Genomic DNA, 19,181 nt, shown 5'->3' with positions numbered 1-19,181 from the left:
CCTCACTGAATAAAGTTTACTGAGTATTTTTTGTGAGGCAGTTCAGGTCGCCGTTCAGGTTTTGCCACTTTATAGATAAATAGTTGTGCTAATTATCTGTTTGCACTTCCTTTAAGAACAAAAAAGCCACATAGAGGTGGAACAATGATAATAGCCTTTGTCTGAGGGAAATTCTGAATGCTGACAGGTCTGTTCAGTGTTATTGTTAGGCTTGCATAGTTCTCAGGTCAGTTATGAAAGAAATGTATTGTGGTGATTGTGGAGGCATTATTCAGATTTTCTCTCTGACCTGCCCTCACTTCAAAAGGACTTGTTGGTATTTTTAGAGCTGAGATGCCACGGTTTGATTAAGTGCTGTTTCTTTATAAGTGATAATCTACTCACGAACTGTGTGTAAACAGGATCACAGTGCAACTGTGACAACCACAAACGTCTCCAGGATACACACAAATACACACCGTGCCGTGCGGAACAGGAACAATCACATGACCCTACAGCTGAGATAAACAAGAGAAGTGCAGAAGTACACACAATACAAATATACATAATTAAGTGGCTGCTTGACTATGAGCTCGTTGCGCATCTTATCTGAAAACACTGGGCATTAATATGGAGGCTATGACTATCTCTGCTCTCTGCTTTATTTTCCTGATCATCAATGTGCCTGGACGGCCAACTCTAGAGGCATATAATGTTGTGCCAGGCTTCTTACATTTTTAAATTATTGATCCTACTCTGGTCGTGGTCCAAAAAACCTTGTAGACCAGGCGTGGCCTTTCCAAACTAGTCCCGATCAATTCATATGGTTACAAATGGAATCCAATCGAGGATGTACACGATCACAGTCTGGTGTGCCACAGCCAAGGGTCTCAGTACAATCACTTTGAGGGGTTGAATATTTCTGATTGAAGCTGTATATAACCAGCTGGTGTCCTAATAAACATGTTTCCTCTTTTCTTACCTGTGACTTTTCTATTTTCTCACTCACCTCTGACCTCTATTCTCTTCCTCAATCATGCCTCACTCCTTCTCCTCTACTGTTCCTCAGTCTCTGTGTCTAAAACTGGCATAAACGCCCGGGCAAAAAGATCATTTGGTCAGAAAATGAACAAGAAGTAAGAAATGCACTGGTGAGACTGGTGCCACCATTTGCTCATCACTGCTCGGTGCTGCGGTGAACTGGTTCAGGGGGCTTAAATGTCTTTTACACAATGAAAAGGGTTTGATTTAAATGTTTGATTTAAAACTAAAACAAACTAACATTTGTTTTAATTAAAAAAACATCTAAATGTACATACTTTAGTGGTTTATCTTAGAACTTTAATGATTTTTGCAACTGTTTTTAATTTTCAAAACTTTAAAAACACTTTTAAAAACCTTTTTTTATATAAGATAATTGTGTGTTTTTCTTTCTTACTTACTTTATTATTTGCAAATTTCTTGGCTCAAATATTTACATACATCAACTTATCGCCATTTATATGCGCTGGATTTTAGTCAATTCCTCATTTGGCCACTAGAGGGAGACAAATACTTTATTTCACTAGAACTACAAGCTCTCATTAAGACGTTTTCAAAATCCACCACTTATAAAATGATCTTGAGTGTAGTTAGAGTTTATTTTGCAACATACTTCTACTTTAAATCCAGTAAAAAAAAAAATTAAAAAATCTAAATTTACACACGTTACTGGTTCATTTTAGAAATTCAATGATCTTTGAAAGTATTTTTTAATTTGTGACTGACTAAATGTTTACAACTTTTACAAAATAAAGTTCTTTATATAAGATAATTGAGTGTTTTTCTTTTTTATATTTACAAATTTCTTGGATCGAAAATGTACATAAATCATCTTAACACTCTCAATATCCTAACAGCGATTGCCATTCATATGAGCTGGATTTTAGTAAATTCCTGTTTTGGCCGCTAGAGGGAGACAAAGACTCTCTAGTTCAATTGAATTAAATTGGCTCCCTCTAGTGGCCAAACCCGAACTACAAGCTTTCATTAAGACGTTTAACAAATCCACCATCTACAAATAATGTACAGTATATTCTAACTACAATTAAAATGTGCAATAATTCACCCAATTTTACTAAGAAAATTAATAAAGTCTAGTATTTGACCAGAGGTGTCCAATCAAGATCTAAGTCTAGATATACAGTGGAGGCCAAAAGTCTGAGAATTTTGCTAATAATATAATATTTGTATCATGTAGAAAACATATATACAATCACCTGCTGAGTTTTGTCTTTATAAACTTTAAAATTGCTCTAAAACAACGTGTGTAATTCAAATTAATATGTATAAAGCCCTGTGAAGTATTTCAACATGCTCTAAACATTTAAACTTCATTCTCGAAGTAAAATATTAATAAAATGGTTTAAAAGTGGCACTAATACACCATCGTAGCATTTACCTTTGTCATCTTTGTAAACACTTAGTTAAACTGAGGGTTTCATTTAACTTAATTTAACAAATGGTTCTGACATTCTCTACTTTATACTTTTAAAAACCCCTTAAAATCTAAAACTCATTGCCACAAAGTTCTTTATCGACTAAAAATATATAAACAATCTAGTATATATGTAAATAATATAGTAAGTAATAAGAATATTTACGTTTTTTACCTTAACTCCAGTTCTGTGTTCTTCACGCATTTAAAAAAAAAAAAAGGCCGCGTTCCAATCCGCATGATAAGTACTACTTTGTGTGTCAATATAGGCGCAACTGCGTTAGTAGGCTACTAAGTAGTGCACACTGTTTAGTGTGATACTGTGCGATTTGAAACGCAGCCACAATCCCTAACGGTCGTTTAGATCTAGAAGTTTCTCAGCACTTTGTCCAAACACTAAAACTTATATAAACTCACTAATATTTATTATTAATATCAAACAAGACAATATTTAATTGACTAATATATACAGAATAATTTATTTATTTATTTATTTATAAGTGGCTGGACAGTGGGTAGCACTGTCACCTCACAGCAAGAAGGTCCTGGGTTCGATCCCCAGATGGGGTGGTCCAGGTCCTTCTGTGTGGATTTTGCATGTTCTCCCCGGGTCTGCGTGGGTTTCATGTCCATGACTGTTTGACATTAAACTTGAACTGATGAATCTAACCAGTAACTACCTGTCATGTAACCAGTAACTACCAGTGTAACCAGTAACTACCTGTCATGTAACCAGTAACTACCTGTGTAACCAGTAACTACCTGTCATGTAACCAATAACTACCTGTGTAACCAGTAACTACCTGTCATGTAACCAGTAACTACCAGTGTAACCAGTAACTACCTGTCATGTAACCAGTAACTACCTGTGTAACCAGTAACTATCAGTGTAACCAGTAACTACCAGTCATGTAACCAGTAACTACCTGTGTAACCAGTAACTACCTGTCATGTAACCAATAACTACCTGTGTAACCAGTAACTACCTGTCATGTAACCAGTAACTACCTGTGTAACCAGTAACTACCTGTGTAACCAGTAACTACCTGTCATGTAACCAATAACTACCTGTGTAACCAGTAACTACCTGTCATGTAACCAATAACTACCTGTGTAACCAGTAACTACCTGTGTAACCAGTAACTACCTGTCATGTAACCAATAACTACCTGTGTAACCAGTAACTACCTGTCATGTTACGTGAAAGTTCTCCTAATGTTATGAGCAAACGTCAATTTGTAGAAAGTTGAAAATAACTCAGGTATCAGCACAAAATGTTTTCAAATGAGTAACTTGGGCTGTTAGCTAAACGTTAACATTAGCTTTCTCACTGTGCATTTTAAATACTTAGTAATGCTTTTTAAGACTGGTGCAATTGCTTAGTTTATAGTGCTGTTATTGTGCTGAACTGCACTATAATAAACTTATGACTTTTAATGATTTTAGCAGTAGGTTGCTGCTACTATTAAAAAAAAAACATTCATAGAGTTTAATACCATATTGCAGCCAAGAGAGTTGTACCAAGAGACTCGCAATCAGAGCTATAACAGGTAAGTTTATAGTGCCTCACATTAGAATGTTTAAGCAATATGGCACAAGTGAGAGTGCATAAGAATGCAAGTACAGAGAAGAGCACAGATTGTGTTAGTCGTCCTCTAGTCCTTAATCAGTGCAAAAACAGATTTTTATTCAGACCTTCAACGGCATTTAAAGTATTCAGCATATTAATGACTTCAATAGCTTTTAAATTATTCATCAAATTGCTCCAAAACAAGCTGTATTGTATTAAGTGTAACCCACATTACATACTACAACTCTTATACTGACACTATTACCCTTCATTACATAATAACAACAGATTTTTTATTAATAACTTTGATAGCATTTAAAGTATTCAGCATATTAATGACTTCAATAGCTTTTAAAATATTCATCAAATAAGTATAACCCACATTACATATTACAACTCTTATACTGACATTTTTACCCTTTATTACATAATAAAAAACAGATTCATAACTTCAACAGCATTCATTTAATTGAATTTGATTGATGATGATAAAAAATTTTTTTAAATAAATATGTTTGCATTGATTTTGCCTCCGTTCATGTCAGTATTATCACATGAATTGTTTGAATTAGACCATCATAGCAAATGTTATCAGAGTGACTCAGATATTTTTTTAATGAATAGTAATGTTTGGTAAAGTCAAAGGAAATGTTTCCAATTTAACCGAATCTTGCACAAATGCTGCGCATTATTGACACAAACAAAGGCGCCGCCCACTGGATTCGCCGGTGTGTCTGCGGTGTAGCATTGGCGGCGCTATTGTGCTGACTGAGCTCATTGTTATTGTTAGTAAATAGTGTGAATATTGTGCTGGATTAACCCGATTAACACTCTGGTTTACAGGTAAGAGACTAGTGAAGAGTAAAATATATTCTGATCTGTTTAAAATAATCGGAACGACCTGTTTTGTGGTTAGCGGTTAAGCTAGTTAGCCTTAGCATTAGCTAGGTGATTCTGGCTAACTGGGAGGTGTCAGAATTTAGACTTTTATTTAATAGAATTAAATGTTGGCACGTCGTGAACAAATGAATTATGTTTGCATTTAACGCGTTATTATTTAATATACATAATTAATAAGATTTTTAATTGTTAGTATGGAGTTTGTTTACGCTAGCTTGTTTTTAGCAGTGTTAGCTGTAGCTAAGCTTCAGTATTGAAGGTGTTACAGTAGCAGAACAAGAACGATAATAATAACAGTAAACTTTATTTATGGGGTTTGAAAATAATAAAAAGGAAAGTCTACATGTTTAATACATTAAAATTTAATTATTTTTAGCCATCTTCGCACACTGAAGTACAAACAGTCTAGAAAATGTCATTGGTGGTTTGTTTGTTTATTTATTATTTATTTATTATGTATTATTTATTTATTATTTTACAGACTTTGGTTACATTAATAAGAGAAACGGTAGTTCACAGGTTTAATGTCCAGCACTTTATCACTTTAATAAAATGCATTAAATGTCCTTTTTTTTTTTTTTTTTACAATTAAAATCAAACCTAAATTCTCACTTAAAGCCTAAATAACATGTTCAGCATTTAGCAGACACTTTTATCCAAAGTGACTTACAGTTGTGCCAGTATACAATCCAAGCAATTGAGGGTTGAGGGCCTTGCTCAAGGGCCCAACAGTGGCAACCTGGCAGTGGTGAGGTTTGAACCGGCAGCCTTCTGATTACTGGACCAGTACCTTAACCACTAGGCTACAACAAAGTTAACATGCTCTTGTTTTTGACACATTTTGAGAGGAACCAAATCATCGTAATAGGCAATTATGCTTGAAAGAGTTAAAGGTAAAGGAGAAAGAGGACGTCCAACAACAAGATGGATTAATATCATTGGAGGAATAATGAATAAGCCATGTAGATGCTTGATGATCTGGAAAAAACACGATCCATACAGTCTCCAGGAATCTGTCAGTCATTACGCACCGTCCCTAGAGCTTCAAGTCCTCGATCCTAATCACAGATCTAATATTGAATGTTTACTAAGTAAAGTAAGCAAACGTTGTGTTTAACAACCCAAGCAGCACCCAAATTTCTACTGAGAATTCATATGAATTTTGACGAGGCTTCAGGTGATTTTTATATGCGGTGCATAACTGAAGCCCAGAGATGCAGTCCTAAAAATTCCACTTAGATTGCCCCTTGGTTAGAAGTGCTGCTCCCTCCTCCTGTTTGTGAAGCGAACTTTAAGAGCAGGAACGTTTAAGAGCAGGAACGTTTAGAAATCCATAATCACTCGATACAAGACAGCATGTCTGTAGCACGGAGGAACTCGTGTACTCCAAGGGTAAGTGATCAGGTGATGGGTTCCTTGTTTTTTTTGTTTTTTACAGTTACCTTGACTAGTTTAACAGTTTAACTGATTTATTTTCGCTTTCTTCGACCATTCAGTCTATGAAGATAATTAAGTCTTTATTGATCCCCTTGGGGAAATAACTTGTTACAGCAGTACAGCAGTGTGTAGTTATTTACACTAAAAATATTCTCTTTAAAAAAAAAACCTGATGTACATTTAGTATTGTGAAATATAATATATGCATTAAGGAATATGAATAATATATTGCATATTGCACTATAGACATATAGGTGTAGATATTACATATTATTATTAAAAGCCCTGATGGCTGCAGGAATGAAGGACCTGGTTCTGAAGCATTAGACGCCAACCGATTGTTTTTAATTGTTAGGCTGCATTCTCCCTTTTAGAGCTTAAAGTCATTTAATCATTTTATCTGTCAAACAATAAACTGTCATTTAAACAAAAGGTAAGTAAGTGGTAACTTACCAGGTGTCCCACAAAGGCATCTTCTTCAATTTCCCTTATTTTTAAAGGTGCTGCTTTTTTTGGATCTGACTAAAAGAGGTTTTAAATGCGGTTAGATTTTTTTGCAACCCATTGAAGACTGTTGAGGTTGAGTGTGAATGCAGTATTCAGTACACTAGTTAGAAGTGTTTTCTTATAGTAAATTCATGTTAATTAGTTGTGTTGTATAAATCATTCACCAAATATATAACGTTAAATAATACATGTTGATAAGATGAGATTGAATTGATACGCGAGCAGTTGTGAGTGAGAGAGCTGGTGGCTCATGTTGGTCATGCAGAGACGGCATGTGATGTTTGGCAGACTCTCTGAGCCTCAGGGACACTCGGAGCTCTTTTTCTTGTCTTTGGTTTGGTCTTGTGATCTGACCAACACGATGGACTTCTCAGCGGTGAATGACTGCTGGGATCTAGGGTTCAAATCCCCAGTTCAGGCGACCCTGACCATGATCAATCAGTGATCAATCATTTATCATTTATCCAAAGCGACCTACAATTGTGACTGTACACATTTACAGTACTGTAACAGTATATAGTCTGAGCAATTGAGGGTTAAGGGCCTTGCTCAAGGGCCCAACAGCAGCAACCTGGCAGTGGTGGGGCTTAAACCAGCGACCTTCTGATTACTAGTCCAGTACCTTAACCTCTAAGCTCCCACTGTCCGTTCAAAATGCTTTCATCCAAAGTGACCTAAATATTCGACAGAATACAGGTTTGACCGATGGTCTTCTGTCTCTGTCCCAGCTGTCGAGCGGAGTTCTAGCGAGGATGAGTGCGGACGGAGGGAGGCCGGTGAAGGTGGGCTCCGTGGTGGAGGTGATCGGTAAAGGGCAGCGTGGAACAGTGGCGTATGTTGGCGCCACGCTCTTTGCCTCCGGGAAGTGGGTTGGAGTCATCCTGGATGAGCCGAAGGGTAAGAACGACGGCACGGTGCAGGGCAAGAGCTACTTCACCTGCAAGGAGAATCATGGGATATTCGTCCGCCAGAGCCAGGTCAGCACGCACACACACACACAGAGCAAGGTGTAAAGTAATACACACCTTGGTCTCCTGCTCCTGAGACTCACTGCTTGCTGCTGTTGTATCTGCTTCCTCAGATCCAGGTGATTGAAAATGGAGGAAGCTCGGCTACCTCGCCCGAAACGCCCGAGTCGGGCATCGCCAAACTTCCTCGCAAAGGTAACAGCTTCGTTTATAACTATTTTAACTGTAGTCTATCTATTTCTCTGCTTTCATGCTGTTCTTCAATGGTCAGGACCCCCACAGAGCAGGTATTATTTAGGTGGTGGATGATTCTCAGCACTGCAGTGACACTGACATGGTGGTGGTGTGTTAGTGTGTGTTGTGCTGGTATGAGTGGATCAGACACAGCAGCGCTGCTGGAGTTTTTAAACACCGCGTCCACTTGCTGTCCACTCTATTAGACACTCCTACCTAGTCGGTCCACCTTGTAGATGTAAAGTCAGAGACGATCGCTCATCTATTGCTGCTGTTTGAGTCGCTCATCTTCTAGACCTTCATCAGTGGTCACAGGACGCTGCCCACGGGGCACTGACGGCTGGATATTTTTGGTCGGTGGACGATTCTCAGTCCAGCAGTGACCGTGAGGTGTTTAAAAACTCCAGCAGCGCTGCTGTGTCTGATCCACTCATACAAGCACAACACACACTAACACACCACCACCATGTCAGTGTCACTGCAGTGCTGAGAATCATCCACCACCTAAATAATACCTGCTCTGTGGTGGTCCTGACCATTGAAGAACAGGGTGAAGGGGGTAACAAAGCATGCAGAGAAACAGATGGACTACAGTCAGTAATTGTAGAACTACAAAGTGCTTCTATATGGTAAGTGGAGCTGATAAAATAGAGAGTGAGTGTAGAAACAAGGTGGTGGTTTTAATGTTATGGCTTATCAGTGTGTATGTAATAAAATAAAATAATGTATAACACTGTTTTTGTATATATTTATACCTATAATGGGTATATTGTGTATAATTATTCTTATAAGCATCTCTTTATCTTTATTTCTGTATTTATACTGTTTATATATAGGAGTAGATACATTAGTTCTTGTTTTGCGTGTTGAACTACTGAAGGCCAATAATTTTCCTCAGGATAAATAAAGTATATCTATGATTATTAGTATATAATAAATAACTTAGTTAATTACAGTATATAATTCCTCATTTGGGTAATGCACAATAAAACACACAAGTTGTGTTTATATGTCTAATACACAGCTCTACTCATTGCAGTTTATTTAGAAAAATGTTTTTTATTGTTATAGAAGTCGGAGAAACACCCGGAAAAGGAGCCAAGGCGGTATGCTCATCTTCTTCTTTGTCATTTTCATGATTAAAACTAAAAAATAAACTCAGATTATAGATTTAGAAAGGATTTTTAGTTTATTGGTCAGTAATTAAGTTATTTAAGTATTATTGTAAGGATTTTACTTTTTTTTTTTAAACTGCTTTATATCTTTATTAGTTTCAAGTTTCTTTTAATTGATAACTGACCATCGGTAGTTATCACCGACCACCGACTGTGAAGCTTATAGCGTCCCGTCACTATAATGCCCTTGATTTTGAGCTGCAGCTTCAGAGATCTAGGTTCAAATCAAGCAGCAGGTTTTTGGTTAATCATTAATGGCCCTAATATCTCATTCGAATCTTCATAATGATCTGTGTGTGTGTGTGTGTGCATGTTTGCCTGCTTGATGTAAAAGACTTCGATCTCAAGGAAGGTAAAAAAGAAGCAATTTAAATATTTTATCTTCACAATCATCTCACTCAGTCAGGTTTCACAGTCACTCACATCCTTCATAACATCTTTTTTCCCCTTGATGTTTTAGGATTGTTGTTTTTTTTCCATACTTTCGTTTTTTGATGTCACATTGTCACATTTGGGTAACATTATGCTAAAAATGGGTTAAACCTTGTATATTTTTCTGGGGAATTAAAATATGGGACACTTCAAGCATATAGGATTTACTAGCATATTTGGATAGCTGTGGATTAATAGTACGGTTTGATCGGTTACATAAAGTAATGCAAACTAAATGTCAGTTTGTACCAGTTACAGGGTGAAGAGTGCATGTAACAGATAATGTGTTCTTAGATTTTGGGTGGATATCATACATACCATTAATTCATCATCCAAAATCCATCAGTCACACCTTCATCTGTCAGTTACAGCCCTGTTCGGACAGCATGATAAACGTCTTGGTCGCTGGATCGTTCATGTGGTCCTATTTGGTCTTAATTTAAGATTAATTAATTACAAATAATCTAGGTTAGATGGAACATCATTATTTGTCATATATACTGTACATCTAAACGTATACAGTATAATGACATTTCCTCCCACATATCCCAGCTTTTTGGAAGCTGTGGTCAGAGCTAATGGTCAGTCCAACGATACTGTACTGGCACAAGATTCGAACCCACAACCTTCCCGATGGTAACCCACAGCTGTAACATAAAAGCAGCGCCATCAGCCGCTCGGGTGGCGCAGCAGTAAAACACATTTCCAACTTGTTGGTTCGAAATCCGGCTGGGCTGGGCGGCTACATAAACAACGATTGGCTTGTCGTTCATACAGGTTGGGTAGCCAGTCATAACTGATGCAATTACGACCTATGCTGGCTGATTGATGGTGTCTGCGCAGGGTTGAGGGATAATGAGATCAGGGTGTGGCTCTCCGTGCACAAAGCTGATCCGCATATGAACTCGCCTCGTGCAGGCGAGAAGGTGCAGTCAGCTACTGCGCACGTTTCGGAGGAGGCATGTGTCAGTCTTGCTCTCCTCAATCGGGGCGGGGGTCAGCACCAATAGATAGGAAACATTGGACGTGTTCTATCACAGGAGCTCCCTGTCTCAAATCCCTAAAATGTATATATTATACAGTATATTCAAGTTCTATAGCTTTGTTAATTAATTAACTCTAAATATGAGGTTAAAAAAATGTTAAAATAAAGAATGACTGCTGCAGCTATACAATCCAGATGTGTATTTCGAATCTCTTACAATGAGTATAAATAAATAAATATATAAACTTGATCCATGTGACCACGTGAGGTGGAACCTGGTGTCTGAACAGGGCTGATGATAAACCTGAGCTGTATTTATTGTGTCAGATGAGCACTTATGAGTCTCTTTTTGCTTACTCTTGCTAACCCCTGTGTGTCTTCTCCCGGCCTCTCGTTCTTTCTCTTGTTTTATCTCTAATGCTTTTGTGATTCTACCATCGCTTCATTATTCTCTCTTCTTACTTGCTCTCTCGTCTTATGCATACTTCATTACATCTTGGTTAATTTTTATTATTTTATGTTTTTGCTTCCTTTATTTATTTATTTATTTATTTTTCTTTCTCATTCCTGTCTGTCTTTATTTTATTGATTTGACTTTCTGGCATTCTCTCGCTTCACCCCCTTCTTCCTCATTCTAATTTTATCTTTCACTTTCCCTCTCCTCTCTTTTTAACCTTCCCTTTTGCTCCCTCGCTCCCCTCGGCATCCCTCTGCGCCCCACCCTCCTTCAGCCTGCTCTGCGCCGCAGTACCAAGGTGAGCCCGAATACAGCCGACAAAGGATTCTGGGGAATGTAGTTCAAAGCAGATCCTGCGGTCACTCACGAATGCATGCCTGGTCACTATCAGGGTTCGGTTGGGGTGTTTGTATTTAGGGGGTGTAGTTTTGCACTCGCACTGTATCGGTTAGAATGTGAACCGGAGCTCGTAGCCAGGTGAAGAGGAGCGGTTCTTTTAAACACGTCGTTTCTTCTGTTCTTGTACGAGCCCGTGTTAGCAGCTGTATGAGGGTCGTTCCACCGAACGGGTGCCATTGGCGTGCTATTTTATCTTTTTTGACACTGAATCTACTAACACACACACACACTTAACTACTCAGAATGTGTTTTGCTCAAATCTCAAGCAGCTTTGTTTCATTTGTACAAGGTTTCTAAGTGGAAGATGAGCTGTACATGAGTAACAGGACTGAGTTTTTAAACTAGAATTAGTAAATACATTAAATCTAGCAGCATGAAGAACATGCTAAAGCAGGAGAACACCGGGCACAGTCTAGTGATGTATCACAAAATGTTCTTTTTATTTTAAAATGAACAAATTACCACTAAGAATAATGAAGGTAACAGGAATGAACGTGGAGACGAATCTTCTCAGTCAGTTACAATATTATCAAACATACAGGGGAGAAAAGGGAGAACCTACTAATGCTCTTTCCATGACCTTCAGTAGATACAGATAATGAGCATTTCTGTTCAAAATGTGACATTTTTTAGAAGGATGAATATGTTGATCAGGGTAACAGGACTGAGTGACTTAAACATGGATTTTAACCACATTATTCTACATTTATAATGGAAAATAAAGATTAAAAACATAGATGGGATCCAGAGTCACCGAACACTGCAGGAAAAAAGGGATTTCTGACAGATTTTACTCTATATTTCATATTTCATTCTAAAGTGTCATGTTAGAGAGTCGGGACGTGAACAAATACTGTTTTCAGTGTTCTAGGGAGTTTTTATGAACATTTTAAATGACACATCCTAAATTATTATTATGGGGAAGGAAATGGCACCGATTCAGTGGAACAGCCCATGAATTGACGTGTTAACGTTCACACACTCGGCCAGCTTGATCTAACGGACTCTGTTTACGTACAGTGGACTACTTCAGGTCGACTCTCCCACTCCAGCTCCTTCCCCTCTCTCCTAATGGTATGTCCTTACGTCCCAGAACCCCCCACAGTGGTGAAACGGTTCTGTCCTGGAAGTGCTGCAGGATTAATATTAGATGATCTTAAGTTCACTCTGAGAAATCCTGATCATCCTGTTACAGCCTTCCCTGATGGACCTGCGGTGTTTTCCATAAGTGCACAGATGAGCACCGGCTGGAAGACTTGCTTCTGAAGCTGGTGGCACTGAGGTGGTTGGTTGTAATTAAATGTGAGAGGGATGAGAAAACCGAGCACTTGGCTTTCACTTTTTTTGTATTAATGCCGGAGACAAACGTATTGTGTAGGCTCTCACTTTGCTGTATGACCTCGGGAACGAAATAACGTCATTTTCTTCCTTTCTTTTCTTTTTATCTGTCTGTATCCCTCCTACTTGCTCTCCCCAACGTAGGCCGGTCGTCCCTCGACTGGCTCGGACCTCTCGGGATCGGTGCTGGCGGAGGCCGAACCCGGCACCCCTTCCCAGAATACCCTGGCTGCTCCTGTCGTGCCGCAACCCGGCGGGACTCCCAGCAGCCCCGTCGCCTCCATGTCCAGCAAGGTGAGAACCTCGAGCAGAAGAGAGATTATTAAGCACATTAAAAACCGCTCCTTTGCTCCCCCTTGTGGAGAGAGCTCTGTCTGCAGTGCACTATATGGAGTGCACCAAAAGTATTGGGACACCCCTTTTAATTTGTGTGTTTTATCCACAACAATTGTCACCAGGTAATAAATGTAATAAATCAGTTTTATAAAGGAAATTACATGCTTTTAACTATGTATCAACAGTTAAGGGAAGGTCCTTTCCTGTTCCAGCATGAGCAAGCTCTATAAAGACATGAATAAGAGTCCAGTGTAAAGAAACTCCAAACCTCAACCTCACTCAACAGCTTTAAAATAAACTGGAACATTAAAGCCTTCTTGAAAGCTATGTAGTTGCTTTTTGACTGAATGGGAACAAATTCCCACAGTCAGATTTTTGGGTTTTGTAAGACGCTTTCTCAAAGATCACACAGGTCACTTAATTTTAATACTATTAGTTTTCGAAGCAGGACGTCCGACAAGCTCACAGTCAGGTGTCCAAATACTTTTGGCCATATAGTGCGTTTACAAATAAAGGTTCAGGGCGTGTTTCTGTCCGCTGTAACGTTCCCGCTCTCCCGGTCAGGAGGAGGAGGCTCTGCGTGCTCAGGTGAAGGACCTGGAGGAGAAGCTGGAGACTCTGAGGATGAAAAGGACGGAGGATAAGGCCAAGCTGAAGGAGCTGGAGAAGCACAAGATCCAGCTGGAGCAGCTGCAAGAGTGGAAGAGCAAGATGCAAGAGCAGCAGAACGACCTGCAGAAACAGCTGAAGGAGGCTAAGAAGGTCTCACACACACACATATATACACACTAAAGACTGATGTAACATTAATACAGACATGATTGGCTGTGTCTTTGGTGGAGGTGGTTGACCGAGGGATATCAGCCAGTCAGGCGTCTCCGAGGCCCTGCGTTGGTTTGGCGTCCTTTCTGGGGCAAGTTACTGCCTTCAAGAACCCCTGGGTTTAGTCTCTACAGTGATTTGTACCTGTTGCTTTGTGAACTTGATGTCCAAATATATACGTGGGGTGGAACGTATCCATAGTAGGTAGCCAGATGTTGGCTGCTGTGTGGGAGCATTAAAAACTAGATGTTTATGTGTGTGTTTAGGAAGCACGTGAGGCTCAGGAGGCTAAAGACCGCTACATGGAGGAGATGGCGGACACGGCGGACGCGATCGAGATGGCCACCCTGGATAAAGAGATGGCGGAGGAGAAAGCCGAGTCTCTGCAGCAGGAGGTGGAAGGTCTGAAGGAGAAGGTGGAGGAGCTAACCATGGACCTGGAGATCCTCAAGCATGAGATCGAGGAGAAAGGTGGAGCGTTGAAACTTTAGATGAATAATACGCACGGCCTGACCGAACTGTTGGAATTGGGTTCGACGTCTCTCTCTCACTGTGTGTGTGCAGGTTCAGATGGTGCAGCTTCCAGCTATCAGGTGAAGCAGCTGGAGGAGCAGAACTCCAGACTCAAGGAGGCTCTGGTCAGGTAGATGTTTTACTTCTATTTAAGAGCTCTAGAGTTCAAGAGAGGCTTTATTGTTATTTCAGCTATATACAAGCACATACACCGATCAGCCATAACATTAAAACCACCTCCTTGTTTCTACATTCAGTGTTCTCTTTATCAGCTCCACTTACCATATAGAAGCACTTTGTAGTTCTACAATTACTGACTGTAGTCCGTCTGTTTCTCTGCATGCTTTGTTACCTCCTTTCATGTTGTTCTTCAATGGTCAGGACCCCCAAAGGACCACCACAGAGCAGGTATTATTTAGGTGGTGGGTGATTCTCAGCACTGCAGTGACACTGACATGGTGGTGGTGTGTTAGTGTGTGTTGTGCTGGTATGAGTGGATCAGACACAGCAACACTGTCACTTCTGGACTGAGAATAGTCCACCAACCAAAAATATCCTGCCAACAGCGCCCCATGGGCAGCGTCCTGTGACCACTGATGAAGGTCTAGAAGATGAGCGACTCAAACAGCATCAATAGATGAGCGATCGTCTCTGACTTTACATCTACAAGGTGGACCAACTAGGTAGGAGTGTCTAATAGAGTGGACAGTGAGTGGACACGGTATTTAAAAACTCCAGCAGCGCTGCTGTGTCTGATCCACTCATACCAGCACAACACACACTAACACACCACCACCATGTCAGTGTCACTGCAGTGCTGAGAATGATCCACAACCTAAATAATACCTGCTCTGTGGTGGTCATGTGGGAATTTCTCAGAAGCTCGAGCTGTAACACAAGTTTAAAAGTGAAACACAGATACACGTGGAGCTTTCAGACTGGATTTGAGGGTTATCTCACGCTTCTCATGTGAATGCGCCCTCATGCTGTCTGCTGTGTGTGCAGGATGCGTGATCTGTCCTCATCCGAGAAGCAGGAGCACATCAAGCTGCAGAAGCAGATGGAGAAGAAGAACTCGGAGCTGGAGACTTTGAGAGGCCAGAAAGAGAAACTGCAGGAGGAGATGAAGCAGGCCGAGGCCACCATCGACGAACTTAAGGAGCAGGTCTGGACGAGTTCACACACAGCACATGATTTTAAATCTGTACCAAACTTTGAACTAGCTAATTCGGGCGTTTTCACGATCACGAATGGCCATGTTTGTGGGGGGAAAGATTGGGTGGGGTTTATCCCCGCTGCCACTGTGATATGTGATCTCTGGTGTGAGTGGGGGTCGAAGTAACATGAGGCTTAGCGTGTCTCTCCATAGACGATACAGTTCTGTGTTGGAACCCAACGCTGGCAGGTGATTAGAAGTGGGTGCATTGGGCATGTCTCGGAAGGGCGTGTCTTATTGGTCAGATCAGGGGTTGTGCAAGCAACAGCGGATTTACAATCGGGAATTGGAAATGACTAAATTGGGTGATATACAGAGGTACATTCTCGATTCTTTAGAGACAGAACAGCACAGAGAGTTAATGCTGTTTTGTGTCGTAGGTGGACGCCGCACTGGGAGCGGAGGAGATGGTGGAAACTCTGACCGAGAGAAACCTGGATCTGGAGGAGAAAGTTAGAGAGCTGAGAGAGACCGTGACCGACCTGGTAATATAAGATTAATGTCACGTCACTCTGTCGTCAGCGCTTTGTGATGGTTGGCTGCACAGATGGTTTTCTGATGCATGTTGTGGGTGTATGACAGCAGGTTTTTTTCCTTGCCCCATCCCTCAGGAAGCGATAAACGAGATGAACGACGAGCTGCAGGAGAACTCCAGGGAGACCGAGCTGGAGCTGCGAGAACAGCTGGATCTGGCGGGGGCCCGGGTCCGAGAGGCCAGCAAGAGAGTGGAAGCAGCGCAGGAGACTGTGGCTGATTATCAGCAGACCATCAACAAGTACAGAGAGCTCACCACTCACCTACAGGTCAGACGTAGTGTGTTTTACACACACACACACGTGCACGGCGGTGATCAGATCGTCGGAATTACACTGGGTCTGCGCTGCAGTAATCTGATCACGCCTGATTGGTCAGTGTGATGACCTGTAGTGAAGCTATTTAATCTAATATAGCTCGCTCTAGTTATACCAGTGCCAAGATTCTGAGTTCCCGGGTTCGAATCTCGGCTGGGCGCCATCTAGCAGACACAGTTGGCTTCCAGTCTGCCGGGTGGGAAAGACCGGACTTAAGGGGTGGGGTTGTCAACACTGACCTTGGTTGCCCAGGGCACCTGTACAGAAAGTGGAGGAGCGCAGAGATCAGGGAATGGCTCTCCATACGCGAAGCCAACGAAGTATGGGCGGAAAAGAAGGGATCATTGGACTGCGCACACATCAGAGGGAGTGTGCGTCAGACGAATATATTCCCTCCTTGGACGCCATCGGGGTCCCCAGCAGCGAATTGGCTATGCTAAATTGGGAGAAAATGGGGTAAAATGCATAAAAAGATACTCAAAGAAGTGATTTGAATACTGGGACACGTCTAAAATCTGATATCGGTGCATAATTTTAATCAAGTCCTGGGTTCGATTTAATCCAGCACTGATTATCAGATGTGTGTGTTTTGCATTCCCTCTTACAACCTGATTCTCTCCGTTCATAAACAGGACGCGAACCGAGAGCTGACCAGTCAGCAGAGCGCCACGGCCGAGCAGCAGCAGCAGCAGCAGCCTCCCGCCGAGCTCTTCGACTTCAAGATCAAATTTGCCGAGACTAAAGCCTACGCCAAGGTACCGGTCTGTAGATTAGTAGGGAACCAGATGCAATCGTACACGCGTCGCTTTTACATCTACGGTCGTCTGTGTGTAGGCCATCGAGATGGAGCTGCGTAAGATGGAGGTGCAGCAGGCCAACCGGCAGGTCTCTCTGCTCACCTCGTTCATGCCCGAATCGTTCCTCAGACACGGTGGAGATCACGACTGCATCCTGGTACTGCTGCTCATCCCCAGACTCATCTGTAAGGTACGGTACTGTTCAGGGAAGCCGTGAAATAGCAGCAAAGCTTTAGATTTAGATTAGCAGTCTGGACATTTTTGTCATTTTGTCATTCTCCTACTTCAGTGCTAAAGGAACTAGCTGTGTGTTTTGCTTGACCTCATTTAGTATCAAGTAAAATCTTTGCTTAACTAAAAACTATCTCAAAACAAGTTTTAATAAGTAACATCTGTGTCAACATGTAAAAAACAAGTTTTATAAGTGGGTCAGAGTGACCGTTACCTCTCAAGTGAGCAGAAAAACAAGTTAAGTGGGTTGAAGGATGAGGTGACGGTCACTACAGTCATATTCCAATGCACTGTGTTACCAACTTACTCCTCAGCTTTAGCTCATGGACAAATGATCTCACGTTCTCCTTAGGTAAACAGTCATAACTTGACTGTAACTCGACATCCTTTAAACTCGAAATCTTTGAAACTCGACGCCCTTCGTCAAGATATTTGTACCTATAAACTATTGATTTTTAATTCTAAACTGTTTTTCAATTGTATTTGAGTGGTTTTTTTTAATATATTTGTGTTATAAGTGTCAAAATCAACCTCATTATTTTACATGAGCCTAAAATATATGCAGCTTATGGGGAAGAAATACCTTGAAACTCAATGTCTTTAAAACTCAACCCCACTCCCAGAACCAACTGATGTTGAGTTTCAAGGTACCGCTGCATTCTGATGGAGAGTGAAATTCATTATTCCGCTGACGCTGAACTCCCGGGTTCGAGGCTTGGTGTTGCCACCGGTCGGCTGGGCGCCATTCTGGCGGGCATAATTGGCAGTGCCTGCAGCAGATACAAATTGGCCAGGGTGGGGACCAGACTATATGTGGGTGGGTGGGTCTTCATACGCTGTGTAAGGACCCTGATTGGCAGAAGAGACGCCCGTGCAGGAAGCAGGAGCGAGAAGAGGAGGGCTGTACACGTGTAAAGAAGGCGTGGGCAGTGGCGTGCTCTCCTTGGATGCAAATCTGGAGTATGTCAGCAGCGGAAGACAAATTGGATGCGCTAAATCGGGAGGAAAATAGGGGTGAAAAATGCATAAATATATATATATGCATTTTAAATATTAAATTTTTATTTTTTAATTAATTATTCCTTTAACAGCGACCAAGTGGCCAGGGTGTTAATGTTTCTGTTTTGTTGTGGGTAGATTTTCCATTGTTTTAGGTTTTATAAACGGACAGTTCAGCATTCTCCAAGTCCCTCTGTCTCTAGTTGCGGACATAATAGCTCTTACTGTAGCTCGGTGGAGCCCTAGAGTCTTAGAAAAGGTCTTTGTAGTTTTTTTCCAGACTTATCAGGACCATCCTATTTTTGTGTGTCTTTAAGATATTTTTGTGTGTCTTTAATTCGACAAGCTTCCAAAGTCAGGTTCTGACGCCCAGAGGAAGGGAACGTCTTAAACTGAGCACTGGAGCGAGTGTTCGGTTCTGTGTGTTCAGTACTTCTGAGCTTTTGTTCTGTTCATTTTTGTCTCCGCAGGCTGAGCTGATCAGTAAACAGGCCCAGGAGAAGTTCGATTTGAACGGGAACGTGAACGAGCGCACCGGGTTACGGGGCGCAGCGGGGGA

At 41.0% G+C, this 19,181-nt stretch overlaps 1 protein-coding gene and 1 long non-coding RNA gene across 2 annotated transcripts in view; one reads left to right on the top strand and one right to left on the bottom strand.

Annotated features, from left to right (window-relative positions):
• Window positions 1-432: 432 nt before the first annotated feature.
• LOC134326529 (uncharacterized) lies at window positions 433-2,660 on the bottom strand. Its single transcript, XR_010014523.1, has 3 exons — window positions 2,631-2,660; window positions 989-1,063; window positions 433-497 (listed from the first exon to the last, which is right to left on the bottom strand). It is a non-coding gene; the product is annotated as an uncharacterized LOC134326529 (long non-coding RNA).
• A 2,116-nt stretch (window positions 2,661-4,776) lies between these two features.
• Window positions 4,777-19,181, top strand: part of dctn1a (dynactin 1a) — a 31,791-nt gene continuing 17,386 nt past the window's right edge. Inside the window, exons 1-14 of the mRNA XM_063008269.1 lie at window positions 4,777-4,868; window positions 7,598-7,846; window positions 7,951-8,032; window positions 9,143-9,177; window positions 13,002-13,151; window positions 13,758-13,955; window positions 14,282-14,486; window positions 14,580-14,658; window positions 15,534-15,693; window positions 16,125-16,229; window positions 16,356-16,547; window positions 17,228-17,350; window positions 17,430-17,582; window positions 19,093-19,181. The exon at window positions 19,093-19,181 is cut by the window's right edge and continues 72 nt beyond it. Of these exons, the coding sequence (XP_062864339.1) occupies window positions 7,622-7,846; window positions 7,951-8,032; window positions 9,143-9,177; window positions 13,002-13,151; window positions 13,758-13,955; window positions 14,282-14,486; window positions 14,580-14,658; window positions 15,534-15,693; window positions 16,125-16,229; window positions 16,356-16,547; window positions 17,228-17,350; window positions 17,430-17,582; window positions 19,093-19,181 (1,796 nt within the window). The 5' untranslated portion in view covers window positions 4,777-4,868; window positions 7,598-7,621. The remainder of the gene's footprint in view (window positions 4,869-7,597; window positions 7,847-7,950; window positions 8,033-9,142; window positions 9,178-13,001; window positions 13,152-13,757; window positions 13,956-14,281; window positions 14,487-14,579; window positions 14,659-15,533; window positions 15,694-16,124; window positions 16,230-16,355; window positions 16,548-17,227; window positions 17,351-17,429; window positions 17,583-19,092) is intronic.

The sequence above is a fragment of the Trichomycterus rosablanca genome, chromosome 14 (genome assembly GCF_030014385.1).
Source record: "Trichomycterus rosablanca isolate fTriRos1 chromosome 14, fTriRos1.hap1, whole genome shotgun sequence".
Lineage (NCBI taxonomy): Eukaryota > Metazoa > Chordata > Actinopteri > Siluriformes > Trichomycteridae > Trichomycterus > Trichomycterus rosablanca.
Note: the sequence above shows the minus strand (reverse complement) of the source record. Positions and strands in the feature narration are given on the sequence as shown.